Source organism: Typopeltis vanoorti, chromosome 3 (assembly GCF_054136105.1).
Source record: "Typopeltis vanoorti isolate ZY-2024b chromosome 3, IOZ_Tvanoo_1.0, whole genome shotgun sequence".
Classification (NCBI taxonomy): Eukaryota; Metazoa; Arthropoda; class Arachnida; order Uropygi; family Thelyphonidae; genus Typopeltis; species Typopeltis vanoorti.
In genome coordinates, this window is record NC_143551.1 from 39565150 (window position 1) to 39590530 (window position 25381).

The 25381-nt window shown below is 33.8% G+C and overlaps 1 protein-coding gene across 2 annotated transcripts in view; it reads left to right on the plus strand.

Annotated features, from left to right (window-relative positions):
* Positions 1–307: 307 nt before the first annotated feature.
* LOC150108067 (multiple inositol polyphosphate phosphatase 1-like) overlaps positions 308–25381 on the plus strand; it is a 190186-nt gene continuing 165112 nt past the window's right edge. The window contains exon 1 of one of the 2 annotated variants that reach the window (XM_090415573.1): positions 308–358. In XM_090415573.1, the coding sequence (XP_090271699.1) occupies positions 311–358 (48 nt within the window). In that variant the 5' untranslated portion in view covers positions 308–310. Of the gene's footprint in view, positions 359–24090; positions 24589–25381 lie in introns of those variants that run through there. The other variant, XM_090415572.1, reaches the window with a different exon arrangement.

Sequence of the window (25381 nt, forward strand, 5' to 3'; positions counted from 1 at the left end):
GCATCAGAGTTTTTTTAAAAAATTACAAGATAAATAATTGTTTGCTGATTATAATGCATGTTATTTCCTGTGGGAGTGAACATAACAGGTGATACCAATGTTATCTTATACAATCTAGTTGGAAATCGTCTGCTTTTTCACAGCAATATCAATAGTTAAGGAAATCACATGATACGCATATTCGATTCCTTCTCCATCCAATTAGAGACGAATAACGTATGAGTTAATGAGTTAATACAAGTTATATATAAAGAAAATTCTTTTATATTATTACTAATTAAAGGATTACCGGTATCTGTGTGTGTTTGAAATGATCCTAAGTAGAAGGAAGACTGCTTTACAAATACACTTTATGGTGGTATGTACATATGATAAATTATTCATTTTTCATATTAATATTTTCTTAATTTTCATCTAAATATTGTTAATAGAACGTATCGATTTTTTTAAAGTTTAGAGGTACTTTTTTTTTAGTCGCCTTGAAAAATCTCAGTGTATGGGGAGGGGATGTGTGCTGGTGGAAATTCTTACGTTTTAAGCATGTTTAAATATGTTTAATAATAAACTTTTACAAAATAACACAGATCCATAATATTCAGGAAGTGAATTATGTACTCGGTTGCTTGTCTATACTAAATCACAGACCTTCAGTATCGTTTTACTCTCTCTCACTTTGCAATATTATTTTCAATTGATATAATTAGGATTGCCATGTTTTTTAATAAATAAATTATTTTTTATTAATTAAACAAACTTTCATTCTACAATTTTCTAAACTACTTATCACTAATAGAAGTAACTACTTATTAATAAAGTAGTAATCTTTCTGTAAATAATTGAAAATACACTTTCGCTTTGGTATTTTTATAGATGTCTGATATTGCTTTTTATTAGAAGAAATGTACATTACTAATTTAAAAATAAGTTACAAATATTTAAGAAGTAAAATACAATATTTTATATATATATATATATATATATATATTATCAGACGCATGCAGTTCAGAATGCGAATTATAAACAAAATTGTCGTAAACTAAGGCGTCGTAAACTAGAACTCATTAAACAAACAACTACAGTACTGTACCAGTGACATAGTGAAGCAATGCTTCATTAAGCCTATTACAGTTGCGTTCTTTTAACGACTCATTCTTATTTGTGTCGTATTAAAATTCAACGCGACTGGAAAGCCTTACAGAACTAATAATACAAAAAAAAAATAATAATAAATAATAAATAAATAAATAAATAAAATAAAATAATAAATAAATAAATAAATAAATAAAATAAATAAATAAATAAATAAATAAAATAAAATAATAATAAATAAATAAATAAAAATATCGTGACATTATTTAATTGGATGCAGCAGTATAATATAGTAATAAAACATGAAATATAAAAGATAATTTAAAGGAAAATTTTCTTTTAAAAGATACAAACATTTGAAAAAAAAATGTTTTTCCTCGAAATATCTTGATAAACGTTTTGCGTCCGAGGTAAAAAAATCCATGAATAAAATCCCTGCCAGACTTTCACGCACGATACAAAAAAAAAAAAAAAAAAAATGGGAAATGTTCGGGAAATTGCGGATACACAAGAACCCTAGGTATAATTCCAATGGCGGCCGGTAAAAATTTTAAGTGGAGGTGCTGCATATACAAAATAAGAAAAATAATTCATTTATTCTAATCAGTAACCAATTTATTAATAAGTAAATTTACAGAGCCTGTGTAGCTCAGTAGTTGCGGAGGGGTACAAATTCATTAATAATCATACAGCAATAAAAGATTTCCTCAAAACGAAACCAAAAATTGCACATATCACTCTCACGCGAGCAGTTATACCACCACAACACCGAGAGTTTGAAAAAGGTAAATTATCCAATGTACTCAAAAAGGCATTCAGATTACCTGTACACCCGAAACTAAAAACATTTTATTACAAGGTTCACCACACTTGCCTACCCACCAGAATGTGGTGCACATACAAAGGTATTCCAATTCAAGCCCCAGCCAAATGCTACTTCTGCCCTGAACCAGAAACACCATATCACATAATGTTATACTGCCCCCACACCTCTCCAATATGGAACACTGTTCAGAAATTCATAAAACACAAAGAACCGGTCACAGAACACACACTATTCTGGCTAAAGGACGGAAACATAACAATAACCGAAGCAATTCTAATTATAACAACAATGTACTCCATCTGGACATACAGATGTGACAGAATTTATGGAAGAGATACAGGCCCAGATATAATACAAAAACTCAACAAATAACTAAATGAAATCATAACAGACACAATAAATAGAAAAAAGATAACCAAACACCAATGGCGGAAGACAGGCCTTATCACTGATGAATATGAAGAAAACATACAAATAATAGAAATAAAAGACCCACTATAAAGAAAAAACATGAAAATAAGCCAATACAATTCACTCTGAAAGGAAAAATAATGGAATAGAAAACTAAACACATAATATAAATATGTACATATAAGTGTAGAAATATTGTATAGTAATGAATATATCTATTTGCATAAGAGGAAGTATATGTCTTATAATTTTCAGATAAGGTAAAAATATTTTAATATTTCAATGGATATTAAATGGCAGAATAACTGCCCACAAGATTGCACAGGACTCTAGGTGAAAATAGATATTGGGCATGTTATCATGATGTAAATAAAAATAAAAATAAAAAATAAAAAATAAAATAAAATAAAATAAAAATAAATAAAAAATGTTAACTGAAACAAGCATGCCATGTACTTATTGCATATATGTTATTGTATATTGTATTATTTTATTGTACTGTATATATTATCATGTTGTAAATGAAAATTGTTAACTGAAATAAGCATGCTATGTACTTATTGTATATATGTAAATAGTTCGTCCGAATATACACAGATGCTTTTGAGAAAATAAAATATTCAGTAGAAGTGGCGTTTGCACTCTACACCCTTTGACTGCACGACGAAAGGCGTTCGAATCTAGTTGCCGACTAGAGGAACTTTTTCTAAGCCTTTTCTCGACCGGTTCCAGAGTTAGTCGATCTCTAGCACAAGCTACCGTTTTTCGCTAGCCAGTGTCAGATTTTCTAGAGTTTACGGGACGAAAAACCCGAGTTTCCTCCCGGAAACTCGGGTTTTTCGTCCCGTAAACTCAAGAAAATCGGCTGTAGAACCCATACTATTTTCAGACATTAAATATATTGTGTTAGGGTTATGGACCATCAGATGGCGACACTTACTAGTCACCTTCTTCACTGCGGGCCGATTAATTAGTGATAGCCTTGGGCCAGCTATTTCTGATTGGCTACCAGTGGAGATTGAACTACCCACTCAGTCTCCAAAAGTTAAATAGCACTTAAAAACGGCCTCGCCAACTCCTTATTACGGGGACAAAAAGGCGTTAGCTGATTTATTTATTTATTTTTTTTATTAAAAATATTTCATCCTCGCCACGAACACACACCAATAATAAAAGTTTTGTACACAGAAATAACGCGCGCAAGCATACAATTTATCTGTAGCGATACTGCTCAACGAGCAGTGTCGGTTTCGACCTTCCGACACTGCATTAGATTGCAGTGCATTTGTTTCATGTAACGATATTTGAGAAAATTCTTTTCATATTTTCATTAGTGACACTCGTCATAATTCAGCCTTGTATCTACAATAAATAAATAATTATGTTATTTTAACAGAATAAAATAAGACTTACTAAAAAAATTTCACCCTCACCACGAACACACACACCAATAATAAAAGTTTCGTATTTCACAGAAACAACGGCACACGCATACAATTTATCTGTAGCGACACTGCTCGTTGAGCAGTGTCGGATTCACTTGTTACGTGCAGTGACAAAGTGCAAACGAATATCGGCGAGTCTAGCCGAAACTGACTGAACGTGATAATTCCGACACTGCGTTGGATCGCAGTGTTGGAATAATCTAAAGCGTTAATCGAACAGTTTCAATTATTAAATATTTAATCAATGTCGAAACATAAGCTGTAGCCTTTAACATGTTGTATTTCATTTATATAATGTTGTAAGCATTGTTATTATTTATGAACACAAGCAAAATTTAAAATTTTCGTTTTTTCCTTGGGGGTGCTGCTGTGTCTCAGTACTTATGTACAAGCCGCCGCTGTATAATTCATTCTTGCCTGATTGTAAACATTTAATAATTTTAATAATTTCAAAATTTTAAAACAATTTCTGGCAGATACGTGTGTGGTTAATATATACCCTAAGTTGCAAAAATTATAGAATTTGCCCGCAGTGACCACTGACACTATTACTACTACTATCAGCAAGATATAAAGCTAAAGACAGAATGTCAGTAATTTTATGCGATGCTGAAAATTTCCTCCAAACGACGTCTAACCATAGATAGTCATCAGTCAATTTGTACAGTTATAGCATCTGAAATCAACCATGGCCACGGTCAAAAGCAGCATGCTAGTAGAAAGAAAAAGCCGAAGTTAAGCATTACGAGTTCGCCGTCATAGGTAAAGGCATCGTTTGAAAGTTATGTTATGTAATGCTTATAATACATTCATATGTGTTCAGAGTACAATATCTTCAAATCAGATGGATGTACTTAGATATGACTGCCTGACTATTGTCCTTTGGGAATTTCAATTGACCCTATGACTATAGCTATGAGAGTCGGTGTCTTATGTCTGTTAATCGTGTGTATTATTCTGTCTTGCGGATTGAAAACACAGTTTTAGGGAGATAAAATCTTTCACCTCCGTATGAGACTAGCTAATTCACCTCCAGTTGTTAAGTCCTTATAAATGGTTCTTCCTGCTTTAGACGGGATTTGAATCCAAGTCTTTACAACCTAACAATGATGGGCAGGCATGTGCTTCTGGTGCAAAAATGTTAATGGGCGGCACGAGGTCCTAGACCGCAAACTCTAGATTGAATTAACAAAATAATAATAATATTGTTATTACCTGACACCTCCAAGGGGTACAAGTACTCATCGTGGGAGGGCACACTGTTCCACTACCCAATTCACCCTTTCCTCTGCTTAATCTACAAATACACAACGACACCACTACTACCACTATCAACACACAACGCTGTCTACCGGCCACCACCACAAACAGTATTTTTTTTTTTGTCTGTAAATTGCGTGTGTTTACTGTACACCCACAGATGCGAGACCCTTCGACACTTCTGTGCATGGCAGAAGAAGGAGAATCCATTCCGGTAATAGGATAATCAATCCATCTTGTGGAATGAGTTTGTTTATTATTACAGGTCGGAAAATTAGCTTTTCTTTTATGAACATTCTAGTTTTTAAAGTGATAACTATTTTGTTTGTACAATAGATGGAAAAGTTTACGTATAAAGCACGTGATTTCGCGTGTTGGTGACCAATTAGTACATCCTTTATTTCTTTCTCACCTTCAACGTGAATTGACTATTATATATGACTACCAGTTTAGTGGTAAGATTCACGATTATTATTAAAACATTATTAAAAATATTATTATTATTAAAAAATTAAGATTAAAAATAAATAAATAAAAATCGAAACTCAAGATAGGAAATTGGTAAATATATCATTTCCAATAATAACAGAATTTTGCTCTGAAACTTATGGGGCCAAAAACATGAATAAGAAACATCACATTGATATTCTGAACGATGGCTTTCTGTTGAAACGATTCATTTGAGAAGTCATATCTACGATTTTCCTGTATAATATAATGACGCGCGGTCCCTGGTATTTGATCTGATTTGATGTGAATAGGTTGCTTGAGAAATAGGTAATATAATACTGGCTTTCCCCTTGTTACCAGTGATGCTAAACCGAATAGAACCGAACCTGAACTTTTCAGAGATATGTGATCGAGCCGTCCATCCCTTTGCAGTATAAGGTAATTAGCGAAGTATGACCACTCAATCCGGAGAAATTGTTTTGTCTGCTTCAGTTCCATTTCGCAAAAGTTGTGACTAATGTGTAACGAAGTTTTCAGATGAGATTTTATGCTCTATGTTGTGAATTCAGCTTGAATGATTTCAAGACACTGGCTGTATGTGTATTAAGGCAAATATTCAAATTGATTGGATAGAAGTGTTTTACACCTACCATAACAATAGGGAACAATTTGAAAAAAAATTTTTTTTTAAAATATATATACGTATATATACGTATATATATATTTTTTAAATTTTTTTAAAAATTTAAAAAAATTTTTTTTTTTAAAAATTTAAAAAAAAAATCCTCGTCCATATACATGTATATTAATTTTAAAAGCTGGGAGGAAAGGCCATACTGCTTTATTATGAATTTGTTAAGACGTAATAAACAGCTTTGGTACCAAAAATTTATTTATCCGAAATTAATTTTAGTGACGAAGCAATATTGGAGCTGAGTGGGATGGTGAGTCAGCATTTGTTATGAATATTTATCCGGTTATTTATATTATTTTAAGAAATCTTTAAATCTTTTTGTAAATGCATTTGTGACACAATAGAATCTCTGTATTTACCCCGTTATTTAATTTTAATTCATTTATGTTATTTGAAGTACCTGTACCATAATGCTAAACCCGCAAAATCAAGGAGTCCGACAGGGATGTTCCCTTTCAGCAACTCTTTAATATTTATCTAAATGAAATAATAATAAAATGGAATAAAAATTTCCATCAAAGTATTAAACTTTTTCCTACTGTGAACTTAAACACCCTCCTTTCTGCCGATGACCAAATAATAATTACAAATTCTGAAGATAACTTACAGAAAGCTATTTTAAATCTAAATGATTTAAAATCATTTGAAATGATAGCCAAAGATTATGGTATGATAATATCAACAGAAAAATAAAAAACTATGGCCTTTAAAGGACAAGATCCAGTAAGAACTAAAATAGTAATAGATAACAAGATTTTAGAACAGGCAGGTGAATTCATTTAACTACCTAGGATGTATGATTGCATATGAAAATGAAAAGATATAAACCTAAAAATAGCAAAATATTTAAAAATAACAGGTGTAATTAACTCTATATTTAAACCAGACCTAGTTCAAAAACAAACCAGACTAAAAGTATACAATACATTAGCCCTACCAGTCTTAATGTATGCAAGTGAAATCTGGACAATAAAACAAAAAGACAAACAAAGATTAATAACAGCTAAAATGAAGTTTATGAGAAAAACTGCAAGGTATAGTCTATTTGATCATAAAAGAAACGAAGAAATTATGAAAGAATTAAACCAGGAATCAGTAATATAAAAAATTAAAAAATATGAATACAAATGGATGGAACACGTTGAAAGAATGAAAACAGAAAGATTACCAAAACAAGCCTTAAATTACAAAACATTAGGAAAAAGAAAACCAGGACGTCCTCTTAAGAGATTCAAGGATGACTTCTAAGGCCGGAACAAGCCACTCTAGGCCTAATTTCTTCATAGATATGATAATGATTATAGATTTGGTTCTAGTTGCCGACTAACAGTGTTTCTGAAACTCAACATACCTACTAATTATAAAGATTTTTTTTTTAGCATTTACGTGATAATAATTATAAACATGTGACACAAGGATGAAAGCAGAGAAATTAGTTCTCATTCAAGATGTATCATATGTAACGAAATGCATGTAATGTACGTATCACATGTAAACCAATGTATGTAATGTAAGTATCATATGTAAACAAATGTAAGTAATGTATCATATGTAATCAAATCATTTGATTCAAAGTATGTAATAACTGTAACAAAAGTATGCAATATAGAGTGATTATATCCATTGATGTTGTATATATAGAGCGTAAAATTGCAAAGAAACATCTGTAATAATCATCATTATGAATATTATAATAATATACGTTGTAAACAGTTATTGTTATTATTATTATTATTTAAAAAACTTTATGTACGAGAAAGTATTTGTTATGCATAATTGTGTTCCTATAATGCATGCAATTTATCTGAGAAATAATAATAATAAAAAAACAATATTATTACGTGACAATCTCAAGTACTCATCATGGAAGGGCACACTACTAAACTACACACAAGGCACCGTCTTCCCTACTTTAAGAAATCAAATACAGATCATTATCAAATATATATTTTAGTTATGCGATCTAATGCAGTATACGTATAGAAGCAAAAATTTATGAAGTTTAAATTTTGAATAATGAAAAAAAAAAAGAAGTTAATGAGACGAATGAAATTTAGCGGCGAGTTCCGACCACGTGGTTCGAACTATTGAGTTTTAATTCAAACACTTCAAACTACACGTAAATCAAAGAGGTTGTTGTAGTTTTGAAACGCAATCGTTCCGTCAACCAGATTATGACTTAACGGAGGTCAGTCGATGCATGGAATGACACATGTTTTGTTTAATACTTCCTTTAGATTTCTCAGTTATGAAAAATAACTTATAGAATAGATCTTTACTTATCTGCGATATACGGCGACAAAAATATAAAAGTGATCATTAAAAAAAACAAACTTACTCGTATACCCTAAAGATCTTTTGCGTACCCTTCGGGGTACGCAACCATACTTTGGGAAACATTGGACTAGAGGTACATTTTTTAGACTTTTTTTTTTTTAGTCAGTTCTCCAGTTAATTGATCACTAGAACAGGTAAGTTTTTTTTTTTTTTTTTTAAAGCCTTATCTCAGGAAAAATCGACCATAGAATGTACACTTTATTTTACACTATTACAGCAAACACTATGAGTGTTAGGGTTTTGAATGATGAGAAGGTGGCAGTTGTCACATTCTTGCTGCGATACCTTTAAAGTCATAGGTGGCTGTGGGTTCAGCTTTTGAGTTAGTAAGGCAGTAAAAGTTAAAAAGCAAAAATTAGTAAGTCTGAAAAGAGCTCTGCTTCAGGGGCGACTCGTGCATAGGCACTAAGGAACTGCAGCACCCCCAGTTTTTCTCGATATATAAATATATTTATTAATTTATTTATATTTCCTTGTCATATTTAATTTTATCATCAACAATCCTATACAATTCTCATATTTTGTATAAAAAATAATAAAAATCCATCTTGTAGCACTTAGGAGGGCGAAGGACGCTAGCAGCACTGTGTTTACCACAGTGTCATATTGCTACGCGCTCACGTATATGCACGTCATAGTGAGATGCGAGCTATTAGCGTAATGTTATTAGCGTATTATTAGCTCGCTAATAGCGAGCTATAATAATATTAGCGAGCTATTAGCGAGCTATAATAATATTAGCGAGCTATTAGCGTAACCACGATATAGTGCTTATCGTGTTTACTCCGTCTCTTTAAATATTTGGACATTACAATCAAAGACATAACATTTGTAGTTTTTATTTTAGAACATTATAGGGTTTATTGACAATTATGACCTCAGAAATGCAACCTCAAGAAATAAGTTCTGTGATAGCAGTAAATACAGTCACACAGACATCAAGGAAACAGTTATTGACCTTTTCACTCCAAATAAAACAAGAAAAATATTTTTTATTTTTAAGTAATTTTGAATTATACCAAACTGTATAATTTTACCGATAATAAACAATTTTTTTTTCATGTTTAATTTTTTTTAAATTTTTATCATAATTTTGATATTTTATCCAAACATGTATACACTGTACTTACAGTGTGTATGTATATTTCGAAAGTTACAGCACTCGCATGATTTCAAGCCACGAGCCGCCACTGCTGTGCTTACTCTCTTTTATGGAAGAAAATGTCGAGAATTTATGTATTCATTTATATTTGTCTTAGTTATATATAAATAAACAATCATGACCAATATCAATATAAAACATTAAAACTGTTTAAGTGGCATAGTCACGTAATTCCCTTCCTGCTTTTCATGGCAATAAAATGTTACTTTTATAGTTTTTACATTCATTTTATTTAAAATACATGCGATTTATTATTTTTCAAATTAGTTATAGACATTATGTTTGAAGAACAGCAAGAATTTCCGTATGCGAGTTTGGTTTTAATTTTTTGATACGCTGAGTTTCTACACAAGAAAATGTTTTTTGTTATTGTACTTTAAAACAACAAAACGAAACAAAAACACGATTTTCATGTTGATGATATATATGTTCTGAGGTTTAACAAGAAACGAGTCATTGAAAACTATATTGTTTTAATATGAGAAACGCAACATTCGAAATAAAAAAAAAAATCCAAGACTTCCTATAGCAGTAACAATTCTACATGAATGTATTACAAACGAATGCCTCTCTGACATTCATGACCTTCGCTTGTTGTAAATACTATGGTAATACAAATGGGCGTTATTTGCGACTAAGCCCAACTCCACCTTTAAATGTTTTGGCACTGCAAGAGAATTATTATTATGTTACAAACTAAGTAGCAGTATGTTGCTGCAAAAGTATAATCATTTCAGGGTGTTTGTACATTAATTTCATATATTAGCTTATTAACACAACTGATGTAATTGCTTCCCAGAGGATTGAGGGCTTTTTTTGGGAAGGAAGGGGAGCTTGTTTTTCCTTTACTGTTTAGAAACTGGTTTCGCTATTAAAGAAGCTACTGTCTTTGCCAGATGGCCTAAGTGGTAAACTTCGTCGGGCTTATTTGTGACCCAAAGTATATGGTTAAAAAACACGGACGCAATAAAGAAAGCACTGTGTGTGTGTGTGTGTGTGTGTGTGTGTGTGTGTGTGTGTGTGTGTGTGTGTGTGTGTGTGTGTGTGTGTGTGTGTGTGTGTGTGTGTGTGTGTGTGTGTGTGTGTGTGTGTGTGAACTTAAATGGGAAAATGATGAGTGTCCCATTAAGCATTAAATTAATGTAGCCTTTTACTACGAGAGGTGATAGTGGTAACATATGTGAATGCAATAATTGCGTTGTGTGAAATTCGAGTATTCGCAATGAGAAACTAGACCTCTCACCTAAAATGAAAAAGAAGAGGATTACCTTTTCAAATATATTAACACATTCTACATATCGACATAAGTTAATAATCATGGTTTTAATTTTGATATTGCTGAAAAAAAGGTTATAGCTTATAAAACAGCAATATGGCAATTTGTAATATGACAATAATCTCTGTAAATCCAAAAAAGCGGCAAAAAAGTGCGCTTTTTTTTGGATTTACAGTAAATGAGCATCGAGATTTTCAGTGTTTATAAGAATGTTGAAATTAAATATGTAAAGTTTTGTCGTATCGTGCTCTCCTTTGAATTTTAAACTTAAAACATAACATAACTAGCTAATTAGATTTGCTGCGATCAACACTTTTTAGTTTTTGGTAATTTTTGGTAAATATACTCAGCTGCTAAATTTGTAATTACTCCCTCCCCCCTACAAATGTGTGTGTGTGTGTGTGTGTGTGTGTGTGTGTGTGTGTGTGTGTGTGTGTGTGTGTGTGTGTGTGTGTGTGTGTGTGTGTGTGTGGCACCGCAGAAATGGTATTTGCTTCTGTATCGCTAGACCTTCAGAAAAAAAACTGTTATAGTTACCAACCAGAGGAGTTTTTTCTATGCTTTTTTTTTCCCAACGGGTTCTCGAGTTACTCGATCTTTGGAACGAGTAATAAAATTTTTCTCACGGAAAGTAGGATTTTTTTAACTCTGCCACTCAAGAAAATCGACCATAGAATTCACACTATTACAGACAATATCATATAGTGTCGAAATTAGCAATCGCGGCAGTTGTCTGCAGTACTTTTCTTTATGGAGTCCTATGAAAATCACTGATAGCCTTGGGCCAGCTATCAGTCCCCCCCCCCCCCAAGGGTGGTGATTGGCTGCCACCCGGTGTTTGAAAAGTTAATCAGGAGTAAACGGCCTTACCTACTTCCTTTGCGGAATATAAGAAAGTATTAGCATGCTCGTGCGCGCTCACAACCGTTATTTCTGCATTTACGAGAATTTTTTCGACATTTCGATTTAAAAAATAGTAACAAAGTGCATCTGCTGCTCTCTCTCTCTCTCTCTCTCTCTGTGTGTGTGTGTGAGAGAGAGAGAGAGAGAGAGAGAGAGAGAGAGAGAGAGAGAGAGAGAGAGAGAGAGAGAGAGAGAGAGAGACCTTCTAATAATTTAAGATCATATTCATCAACAGAAACCGGATACCAGATCATGAAGTAGGCTTATAAGATACAAGTGCAAAAGTTTTTAGAATTCCAAGCGTCCTTATGACATCACGCGTTCCACAGATATAATGAAACTTGCGTGCAAAGAAAAAGACGCATTAATTCACTTACACAAACACCTTGAACGTGATGACCTGGTCTCTACGTGCGAGATGACCTAAATCACCTGCACAGTTACTATTTGGTTTTAACACTGATGAGTGAAGGGAAATCAGATTATCTTTCAGCAAAATCTCGAATTCGAGTTTGTTTTGAGAATATTGCAGTGAGAAAGACATCATGTGGCAAAGAAACAGAGAAAAAAATAGTCATTGACTACTACTAATAATAATTAAAAATAAAAGCGAATGATGATTTCGTGTAATAACAGAAATATATATCGGATACACTTCCAGGACTGAAATCTTATTATGAAGATTAAGGAATGAATCCATAGTGTAAGACTTGAAAATCAAAGCTAATGTCGTTTTGAATAATTACTGCAACTCTAAATTGCCATCATACTGATACAATAAAAAGCGTGAATATTCAAGCAAACTAAAAAGAAACACGTTTACAGCAAAATTTCGAACAGTATAACAACTATCGCATTCATATCGTTTATCACTCACTACATTATCAGTGATAATGAACCGATTCTACTAATTAATAATATTTCGAGTGAACGTATGTCTGCATATCAAAGTTGATATTCTTCTTAAAGTAATGGAAGCATATTCATTTGGCTTTTCTTTTATATGACCTGTAGTTTTATTTTAAATATTACATACCCGAGAAGCAGCAGGGCCTATAGCAAATAAATGCCGTGTGTGGGTCGAGGTTTAGGAGTCGAGTAATCTGTTGATATTCTTCTTAAACTAATGGAAGTTGTAGTCCGTTGGAAATGCTTCATGGAAAAGCTGTTCCGCAGAATTAAGGTGCTTGAACGAAAGATGACTGGTAGTAGCATGTTTTGGTTTGTATGCAGTTCAACTGTAAAAGGATATTGAGCAGGTTGTTGCTCCAGTTCCTCTAGACTGGGCATAACTAGGAGGCATAACGGATGCTATTTTTGCTGAAGGGCCATGGATATATTGTATAAGAGATACAATGCAGAAACTGATCTTCTGTGGGAAAGCGGCTGAAGAGATCTGTGAGACGTGTCATTAATCAACAGAATTGTCCTTTTCTGAACAGCATTAAGAATTTTTTTTTCGGGTGGGGGGACCTAGATGCACCACCCCAAACATGAGAGCAGTATTCCAGAGTTGGCCAGATTTGGAATTTATACAGAGTAAATAACTGGTCAGAAGAAAAGTAATATCTTGAGCGGAAAAGGATACCAATTATTTTTGAAAGCTGATGATACCATGGAAGTGATATGATTATATTAGGAGAGCCTTGGAGTAAGTGTGAGAATAATGCACTTTCGCACGTCGAATCTTTGGTTTCCTTGGTGGTGTCAAGTAATATAATAGTAATTGTAAATAGGGCTGTATTATATGTTAAGTTGTAACACATGCTGTCACCATGCAATAATACAATTACGAAATGAATCTTTTTACGTTGGTTTCCAAAATGCATAAGCGTTTGTAACAATGGCCATCTATCCATCTATACTTGAATTTAATCTAGGAATCTGGGTTGGATTGATTTTGCTACAAAATATTTTGAATCGTTTCAAAAAAAAAAAAAAAAAGAAAAAAAGTGTTCCTCCATTCCGATTTTGATTCAATTGCTCTGTTTGTATAATACAAAAAAAGATTTAAAAAAATGTTCAATAAAATCTAGGATTAAGGATACACACAAGAAAGTATCCGTGTGATTAAATTTATTTCACTCAATTCACGTTTATTGATGAAATGCTCCAAACTGATTGTGATAATTCTGTGCAGACTAGATAGAATTTAACGAAATTTGTATTTATGATTTTTTATTAAAGAATTTTTTTTAAAAAATTTCGGTTTCAATCAGGCTATTTATTATAGTAAAATTACACAAAATAAAAGTATATTGATAAATTAATTAAAAAAAAAAACAGCTAATGCCTTTTTATTCCTGTATAGGGAGTAGGCGAGACTGCTTTAGCTCTAACTTTTTATGGAGACTCAGTGGGCAGTTAAATCTCCACTGGTACCCAATCAGAGATAGCTGGCCCAAGGCTATCACTAGTTAAGCGGCATGCAGTGAAGAGAGACAGCTCAATAAGTGCCGTCATCTTGTGGTCCGTAACCCTAACACAATATATTTAATGTCTGAAATAATGTGGTTTCGAAGGTCGATTCTATTGAGTTTATGCGACGAAAAACCGGAGTTTCCAGAAGAAAAAACCCGTTAGTCAATTTCTGGCACTGGAAAGCTGGATTTTTGCAACACTTTCTTTGTGTTAATAGTCGGGAATCGGTCAAAAAAGGCTTAGAAAGAGTTCTTCTAGTCGCCGACGAGATTCGAAAGCAAGTCTTCCTTCGTGTGGTCAAGTGCTGTAGTGTGCAAACACCACAACCACTGAGCTACACAGGCTCTTGATAAATTAATAATATTTTTATATTTGATCATTAACAAATATAGTATGGGCTCATTCGATAATGTGGAGGATTTTACCGTTCATATGTTTGATGATTTGTGTTAATAGGTTGTAGAACTGTTGATTTATATTAATAGTTATGAATGAAAAAAAAAAAAAAAAAAATCAGCTAACGCCTTTTTATTCCCGTATATACGGGAGTAGGCGAGGCCATTTAGCCCTATCTAACTTTTGGAGACTGAGTGGGCAGTTCAATCTCCACTGGTACCCAATCAGAGACAGATGGCCCAAGGCTATCACTAATTAAGCGGTACGTAGTGAAGAGAGACGGCTCAAATGTGCCGCCATCTCGTGGTCTCTAACCCTAACACAATATATTTAATGTCTGAAATAATGTGGGTTCTACGGTCGATTTTCTTGAGTTTACAGGACGAAAAACCCGAGTTTCCGGGAGGAAAAACCTGCTTGCCCGTGCCAGAGATCAACTAACTCGGGAACCGGTCGAAAAAAGGCTAAGAAAAATTTCCTCTAGTCGCCGACTAGACTCGAAACCAAGACTTCCTTCGTGCGGCCTAGCGCGGTGGTGTGCAAACGCCACATCCACTGAGCTACACAGGCTCTAGTTATGAATGATCAGAAGTTTATTGGGATTTTTGGTGAGTAAAGATATTAATCTGTTGTGATTCTTTCATAGGTTTTAGAAATTATGAATTTGTGCTTTGCTAAGCCTAATGTATATGTGCGTATTGATTAAACAAAATGCCAATTAAATGAAATCTGAGATAAATTGTCACTTAGAGACTATCTGCTGTATTTTTACAACTTAGTTACTGGCTTTAGACCTAATGAAGAATTGTTTCCGATAATTATCCCTTAGAAAATGTATAAATTCCACTTCCACCCTGCCATGCCCGCTTTCCTTCCTTTAATTTATGTGAACATAAAGTCTCCCATAGTAATTGTTCGGCCTGCACTGATTGTGCTGATCAACTGATACATGGCGTTTAACTCTTCTTGTGGACCCACTGGTCTATAGCAGCATCAAACAATGTATTTTTTCCTATTGAACTTATCTCATACCAGACAGCTTCACATAAACCATCTCCCCAGGACCTAAAATTCTCTTTAAGTTTTAAATTCGGTGGTTGTCGTTCTTATGCTATCACCAGCAACACTATCCTACTTCCTGTCCGATTTCCTCTATCCTCCCTGAAAATACATTCTTTATTATTATTATTAATCCAGTTATTATTATATACTCCGTGATACATCCAGGGAGTCCAAAGACTCATCAAGGGAGGACACCTACTTCACATTTCTCTATCTCCACCAACTACAGTCAACTGCAACTACTATCATCATCTACACCAACGCAATCTACCGCCCACAACCATCACTATTATTTTCGCAGACAAACAAAAACATCTGTGCCCATGGCTGGATTCGAACCCACAGCCTTTTCGCTGGAGGGTGGTTACGTTAATCACTCAGCTAACCAGGCCAGCGATTTCCTGTAACTACAAGTATATCATCTTCTGTCAACTAGGTCTCACTGATGCCTATGTTTTTGGACCAAGTTGAGTTGATCAATGTCAAAACTCCTCTCACTTATTTCGATACTTGTGGCATTCTTGTATCCATTTCAACATCCCCTTGGTCCAGTTACTGTTATATAATGCCCATTACCAAACTACTCAAATCGGAAACGTGTAATCGCATGCAGCATTTCATAATCATTTCTGTACATACACACTCATTTACCACAGGAGTGGTTAGACATGGTTCATGGCATCTCCCCCCCCCCCAATATCTCTACTTTCCTTGGTTTTGCACTTTCGAACTCTCACTAAACAAAAATTTCTTCAAACATCTAACTCCAAAACTATTTGAGTGTAGTCCATCAGACATATGTCCTTTCATCTATGAAATTCACTCTATACATCTATAAACTGCACACCATTCCTCCTGCACAATCTTCTCATTAATTCATTAGTAATCATGGCCCTTCTTCTTAACTCAGTCGTATCATACTTGGGCAGCAGAGTCACAATCTTTACTTTCTTACTCTTCATTTTCGCTTCTTTCAACAACTTTTCCATATCCTCTTTGAATTCATATTTCTCACCTTTCAAATCATTTGTACCTGCCAAAACAATCAACTCTTTCACTTCTCCCTTGTGCAAACTAAGAGTTTCACTAACATTCTTGATTCTTGCACCTGGGAAACATGCTTTCATCACTTTCTCATTACGTATACCTCTTAGTATCGAATCTCCATACAATGCAGATGAGTCTATGGACTCCTTGGAGGTATCAGGAATAATAATAATAATAATAATAATAATAATAATAATAATAATAATAATAATAATAATAATAATAATAATAATACCTTTCCTTATTTCCAGTTTTTCACATTTTCATAGTTTCACATTCACTTTTTTCCTTCATTCTCCCGCCTGCTATTGTTGGAGATGCAAAAGAGGTGAACGGACTCCATAGGTGAGTGACCAAGATGGCTGTAGATCTGTTGGATGCTTTACATGAGGAAAGACTGGAGATTTGTGGTATAAGTAGCTAGTTAATAGGCAGATAAGGGCTGGTTATCATAGAGACATTAGTAACTTTGGAGGAATTATAGGATTGATATAGACGAAATTTTTCATTACATGACTAGTGTAGAGAAAATTAACGATTATCCTTGGAAATTAAATAAGAGTGTAGTTAGCAAGGGTAAGGATTTTTTTGTTAGTTTCTGTTGGAGAGTGGTTAATAAGTGGAAAATAAGGTATGCAGAATCAGTTGTAAGTGCTGTCAGTGAATGAATTCAAAGTACAATATGGCAGGTATTGCTGTTAGTGGACCTTTTACGATGAGTCTTCGGACTCTACAGTGAAATATAATAATAATAGTAATAATAACAATAATCAGCTAACGCCTTTTTATTCCCGTATAGGGAGTAAAAAGGCGAGGTAAAAAGTAAACGAGGCCTTTAAACCCTATCTAGCTTTTGGAGATTGAGCGGGCAGTTCAATCTCCACCGGTAGCCAATCAGAGATAGCTGGCCCATCCCTATCACTAATATCTATCTATAACTGGCAGTCATCGATGAAGAGACTGGCAAACGTGCTGCTATCTCTTGGTACCTAATCCTAACAGGATATGTTTCTGTCTGAAATAATGTGGGTTCTACGGTCTATTTTCTTCAGTTTATCTCCCGAGTTTCTGGGAGAAAAAAAACCTGCTTGTCCGTGCCAGAGATCGACTAACTCGGGAACCGGTTGAAGAAAGGCTTAGAAAAAGTTCCTTCAGTCGGAGGCTCGAACTGTAAGTTGTTTCTTCAAGCGGCCTAGCGTGGAGGATTATACTGTGATATACAGGCCATGTTTAGAGTGCATAGGCCAAAAAAGGCAGGTTTTTGCCTTATTCATATGTCATAAAAATGCAATAATCTTTACAAAGTTGGAATTTTACAAAGTACCGTCCAACAGTGAACAGAATTCTTCGAATAACGTAATTTCACAACAGAGATTGTAACTGTTTCTTTCGAGAAATATGTAAACATCGATCATAGAATAACTCCGAGTAGTATAAGACACTGTTGTACATAAAGATCTAGAAGTAGTGATAATCCTAACATTTGTTTATATACAATTATAGCGGTTATATATTTGTGGGAGAAAGTACAGTACTGCAGAATGATTTCTGTTGTTAAACTAGTTCAAAAATCTTTGAAAATATATTTCTTGAAAAGACAATGAATGATACTATACAAGAATTGGATTACGAAACGTATCTTTTTATGATTGTATCAAACTTAACTTACAAAGCTAACGTATACGTTAGACATATACTTTTGTTTTACTTGATTTGTGCAACCATAAATGTGCCTGTTACTCAGTGGTGCACCCAGGATTTAATCTTGAGGAGGAGACCGAGTTGAATGGATAAAAATATTTTTAATGGAATGAATTTGCATTAAAAATATTTTTATCCGTTCAAATAAAATTCGTTAAATTTCATTCATTAAATAAAATTTATTAGGTGATTATAAAAATTTATTTAAAGAATAAAATCCAGTTTTCTTTTCTTTTTATAAAGCTCTTGAATTATTTCCGTCGTGGTTACATTAATCTCTCTGTGTATATACAGCAAAGCCAGTCCGTTCAATCGTGATTGTGTCATGGTAGATCTTAAATAGGTTTTTAAAAGGTGTAAGTTAGAAAATGACTTTTCACTGACGCATGTTGTTACCCGAAGCGTTGCAAATATTTTTAATAAGTTATAGATGTTAAGATATATCATTTTGTCTCACTTTGAAATTGCATCCACGACATTTTTGCATGGAGCAATTGCAAACTGTTTTTCAAATTTCTTATACCACAACTTGAATTCGGTCTTCAAAATTGCTGGATTTGTATAAGACAAATGATCGACATAAAATTCACACAACTGACGAAAATCTTCCATTGCACTTGTTGTTGGAGTATCTTTTCCATTTGGTAGAAGAGAAAAATTTTTTTTCAAAATGTTGCGGTGGTGCCGAGTAAAACGATCCTGAAGTTGAGTCAATATTTGATCAATAAATGGAATGAAAATAGTTCTGAAATACTCTTCTACAGAATCGGGTGGAACATTGGACTTTAATGTTTGTTTTGACTTTTTAATGTCAATATTAAAATTATTGGCTTTTATACATGCTTCATCGTAAATATCTTTAAATGAAGACTCTGGTGTTTCACATATGGTATTTAATTGAGCCACAACATCATCAACAATATTTAGGGCAATTAAGAGGTCACTGTCAGATTTTTGCATTATTTTAGATAATGGTAAGGAGTACGCAAATATTTTTTGCAAGCTAAATAAAGATATTATAAAACCAAATTCACACAATAAATTATTCAAAAGTTTTGCGTTAGAGGACGAGTCTCTGTCTTCCCAAGAAATGATTGTTTCAAGACTATGAATCACTGCATCATATAATTCCACCATGGTCATGATGGCTTCATGGCGTTCCGCCCACCTAGTCGGGCAAACTTGGCGTAGTTTCTGTCTCTTAGTATCCTGTGTATATTTATCAATGTTGTCAACAAGGACGTCCTGTCTCTTAGGGGTATTGAAGAAATTGAACCATTTCAATTATGCCAATGCAATTTCTTATTTCAGTCACAGATACAGCATTTCCAATTGCCAAATTCAAACTCTGTGATGCACAATGAACATATAAAGCTTGTGGATATATAACTGATATGTGAGATTGGACACCATTAAACTTTCCGCTCATTGATGTGACACTGTCGTAACCTTGCCCACGTAAATATGACAAATCGATGCCATAATTATTTAAGATTTCTAATATTTTGTCGGATAAGTTTTACCCTGTAGTGCTTGTTACAGGAATAAATTGTAAAAATTGTTCACAAACTTGTTGTCATTTTTTTCGGCTATATACCTGGCACACAAAAAAAGATATTCAGTGGTAGAAATGTCACAAGTTTCATAGGCAAGAATTGAAAAACATTTCTCCGAATTAATTTTTTCGACCAAACGGTTCAAAATCATTTCATTACATGCATTTATAATTTGTTTTTGTATGTTCCAGCTAATGTTGGTAGCGTTTTTGGCAGAATGTTTAAAATGTCCAGCCAAGATTTTGTCGCCCGCATCGATTCTCCTTCTTAACAAAGCTCGAAAATTGCCTTCATTGGTGATTGGCTCCTGTTCAAATGAAAATTCCCCATAATAAAAGCCTCCGTAGCGCAATTAGAAGAACGACGGTACATCGCGCTCATCGATTGGAATAGGCCTAAGTTCGATTCTCGTCGCGACTGGAGGAATCTTTATCTGGATGATTTCAATTGAAGGTGAGTTAGCCGATCTCATACGGAGGTAGCAAGGTTTTTTCTTCCGGAAACTCGGGTTTTTCATCCCGCATACAGACAAATCGGCCCTTCAGAACCCACGCAATTTACAGACAAAAAATACTAGTTGTGGTGGTGGTGGTGGTGAAGGGCGGTAGATAGCGTTGATGGAGATGATTCGTAGTAGAGGTTCGGAGTAGTGGTTGAGACAGTTGTAGGTATCCTCCCGTGTTGAGTCTTCGGACTCCTTGGAGGTATCAGGAATAATAATAATAATAATAACAATAATAATAATAATCACGATGTCCTCTCAAGGGTATATTTTGCCGACCACATAAAATTACTGTTTTTATAATCGGCTCTAATCGTTTCCGATTAACTGTGGCTTGTGATGCACTATCTACATCAATTTTGTCGATTGATTGGAATACATTTTCCATCTTGAATATTGTTTAGCCTTTTGTAAGTCATAACAGCCATTATATGATATATATATTTTTTGATGATTATTAAATTTTTCAATGGCTTTCCTCCAATTATTATAACCTTGCATAACTAACTGCCCAGGTACTTCAGATTTAGATTTTCCAACATTAGCAGGTGCAAAAAATGCACAATATTTACAGTACGCACTATTTTCAACTTGAGAGTACACAAGCCATGTAAATTTTTCAAACCATCTGTATTGAAAACTTCGGTTGTAAATTGCAGCACAGGTTGCAGGAAAATTAAAATTGGGTTCTGGTTTTCACAACTTTTTCACAATATCTAAATTATCGTCAGAATTAAATGTTTGTTCTTTCAAAAATGCGATGTCGTGAGAATTATTAATAACTAAGAAAGTACTTTCTTCTGGATAATTCGATGGTTTTGTCAGACCTACGACTGGGGAAACCGAATCCAAATCAGATTTGACAATATTAATAGTGTCAACATTGTTACTAACATTTGAATCATCCTTTTTTGGTTTTTTGGTTTTTTTTGAAATGGTTCAATAAAATATTTTGCGCACGTTTATCAGCCATAATTTGAAGCACATATCCAAAAAACAAAATAAAATCTTTAACAAATTTAACTTTAACTTAATTTCAATGTTATTGAAGAATTTACGTACGGTAAGGTTACTCTTCAGAGATGGAAAGAAGTTTCAAGTTCAAGACATGCTTTTCAACAAACTCGTATTCTGTGCTATTTTGCATTGAGTTTGTTGAAAAGCATGTCTTGAACTTGAAACTTCTTTCCATCTCTGAAGAGTAACCTTACCGTACATAAATTCTTCAATAACATGAAGAATTTACTACCTATAACTGAGCATCTGCAATGATTCGCAAATATATGATACCCGTGATCCTCTCTGGCCCGTCTCGGACAGCGTTTCTCACCCTTTCTAAGCTCAAGGACAAGTAAAATGCCTAAAACAATTCTATGGACCACTAAGTTATGTAATTTTTTTAAAAACGTATGTGGGGGATTACCACCATTTGGGAAAAACTGTGCCGTTTATAACATAATAAATCTAAAAGCATGTTTTGAATATATATAGAAACATAATTATCTTGGAAGTAAATGAGTAAAAGTGTATCATCGTCGAACAAAGTTTTAATTTTTATTAAACAAATGAATAATACGATATAATTATTTACTATTTACTTTTAATAAGATGTATGAGCTTCTCGGCAGAGTTGCTGGATATCTGGCTCAATATCGATCGCTCAACTTCAGTCGAAGATCGGCACACACACACACTAAGACGAATTCTGTATTTTGTTTTTATTTGAAGGAGCGATGAAAATCCTTTCTCGCAAAGATAGGGTGTAGAAAACTGCATGACGATTTTCGATGCTTCATCAGATAATTAGGTAAATGCACTTCTCCGTGAAGGTGAGATCCAGAATCGAGCCAAACCACGATAACGGAATTGCATTTTAAGCCCACTGTCACTTGAAAGCACAATTAGCTGTTCTTTTTTCGATAACGAAAGGTCGTTCTCATGACTGCAACCCTGAAATGGATCGCGAACCCACAGAAATTTCTTATAAAAGTTATTCGGAAAATATGTTTCCAAATTCTGTTTCAGAGTTTTGAGGTGGACACAAATGCTTTCCCAGTGGTTAAATTCTAAACTAATAAGTATCGGGGTCCTATACAAAAGAACCAATTGTATTTACCTTTTCAATACTATCCGGGGGAAGCTCTAAACCTCCCTGTCCCTTTCATCACGCGTTCGTAACCAGGCTACTGTTGATACTGATTTATATACACATTCAAAACTGTAAACAATTGTTGAATAATATGTTGCACCAGCAAATACAGTATCTAACTAAAAACTATTGTTAATAATTAGAAGTGTGCGAGTTCGCCTGTCCCAAAGCAGCAATAAAGTTCAATCGAAGGTGTTAAAAATAGTGAACGTGTTAAAACTTAGAAATATATATATATATATATAGGGAATGCGTTATGGCAGTTTCACATGTCAGATTTGAAATGTGATCACATGGACAACACATGTTCATTTCAAATCTGACAAATCAGCATGGCAAAGTGGAAGCAATAAAACCATATTGTTGTTCATTTAATCCATCTTTTATTGCTCGTCCTGCCGCTACAAATTAAAAGATTGACAGAATGTTCATGGAATGAACATTCTGGCACTATTTCTGTTTCCATAAACAATTTGCCGCTATTTTTATTTTATTTTTTATGTATCCATTTTATTTCAATAATTTTTACTTATTCAATTTTAATTTGTTTTGTTTGGATAATTAAAATATATAGATTTATTTGGTTAATTTAAGCCTGCCTGTGGACCACCTGTCCCATCGTTGTGGACCACAGGTAGAGAAACACTGCTATAGGGTACTCCCACCTTATGTGACCGCTAATTCATAAGTAGTATAGAAATAGAAGACAGACACAACATAAATAAAAAAAAAATGAATTTTAATTAGGAAAAGTATTTTGTAAAATTTTTCAGTGTATTTTAACTTTTTCTTTTGGGGGGTGCCAGGGCCCCTTGGCCACCTCCCTAGGTGCGCCACTGCTGTTGCCAATACTGAAATGACTACAAATTTTTATATTTATAAAATATATCCACTCCCCTATAAGGGAATAAAATAAGTCAGCTGATTTGATTCGAAACTGAAATAACTGATTTAAATTTTTGTAAGGATTTCAGATGCGAAATTTGAGTAAAATCCATATAGCCAGAGGCCTACAAGTTGTGTACGAAAGGACTGACCGACAAATCTAGTCATACTCACGCATTTTGTGAAATGCACCTGAAAACAAAGACGCACCTAGGCGTCCGAAACTTTTTTTCAATACAGCTTTGTAAAATCCAGAGTATGTTTCACAGAACTATATTTATGAATGTTCTGCTTTATGGTCATTTATGATGCAAAGCAAACTGAATACGACTATACAGTATATAGGTGACAACCAGCTTATAAAATAGAATTTTTTTTTGAAGTTTCGCTCTTCATTTCCACCAGGTGATCGCATTCGTTGACCGCTTTATTTGTGTTTACATGCGAGAGCTCTCTGTAAGCCCGTTCACGTGCTTTTGTGCTTGATAATTTTCTTCGTTTATTATGTTGTATTAAATAACTTTTATTTTTTGTTTTTGCTTTTTATTCCTGTAGTTGTTAATGAAGAAAGTAGGATATTAGTTGCGTAGAATTCATATTTGCATCATATATATAAACATTTTCTTCAAATCAGTATTTTAATTGGCCATGACTTAATAAAGTTAACATTTGTTATTAAAATGGAGTTAATCTTTCGGTTTGCGTGACACACACACACATGGTAATGTCGGGCATCGAATGTAATCATCGCGTGTACTATTTGTCTTAATGACGATGAAAATGAAGAGATGATTGCTCTATCCCGCAATTGGACAGAGGTTGTTGGAGTCGTTAATATTAAGCGAAGGACAATTGTGGGTGTAAATGATGAATTTCATAAACCCTGCTCAGCGAATAGCGTTGCACATCAAAGAAAAAAAAAGAGTAAGAGCTTATGGTTTTCAAGGAGTTCAACAGTTTGTTTCAGTATGGCTCTTAAACCCAGAACTAAACTTATATGTATTTCTCTGTGTCTGGTACGTAAGCTGCAGTTGTTGTTTTTAATGTTATAGCATTTTGGTTTATGACAGAAACTTTGACCTCTTGTAATTTTTATCGCAAATTAATATATGTGCAACTTTAACCCGGTGGAGAGACTGCGGTTGTTAGACTTCCCTGCTAACAGCATGTGTTGAGTTGATGAGTGCTTTCATTAGTTTCCTCGAAAAAAATTTTGGTGTATTTCTCTCGGCTACTCTTTCATCTATTATAGGGATTTTACGATAACATTTCGGATGCCGCTTCAAATATATACTTAAAGGTAGGGATAAATGTCGATCAGATACGGTTAGCGATATTTTGTTTTCGATTCGTAATCTACCAAAATATCTTACCTTGCTTAAAGTTCTCAGCTAGCGGGGAAGTGCCTTTCTTATGGTGATATGATGTCTAGTTTTAATAAACACCTTAGGTACTTTAATTTTGTATTTGTTAAAAAATAAATAAAAATAATACGACTCTCTACTTGTTGCTTTTTTTTGAAAATATTTTCTTAAAAATTTTGGTTAGCAAATAAAACCAATTATTATGAAGCGAAAGAAATCTTCAAGTTCCCAGTTTAATAAAACTGGAAACTTGTGTAGTAGAAATAGTTATTGCAAAAGACCCACACTAATCATTACTTCCACCCACCATCTGTTGGAAATTTTTTTCTGCATCTGTCCTATAAACTTGATGATGGGTTTGTGAAGGGCAGGTCTTGTTTTGGCAATTACTTATATTTATGATAAGGTGATGAACATGTTGGATATGGGAGAATCATATACAGTG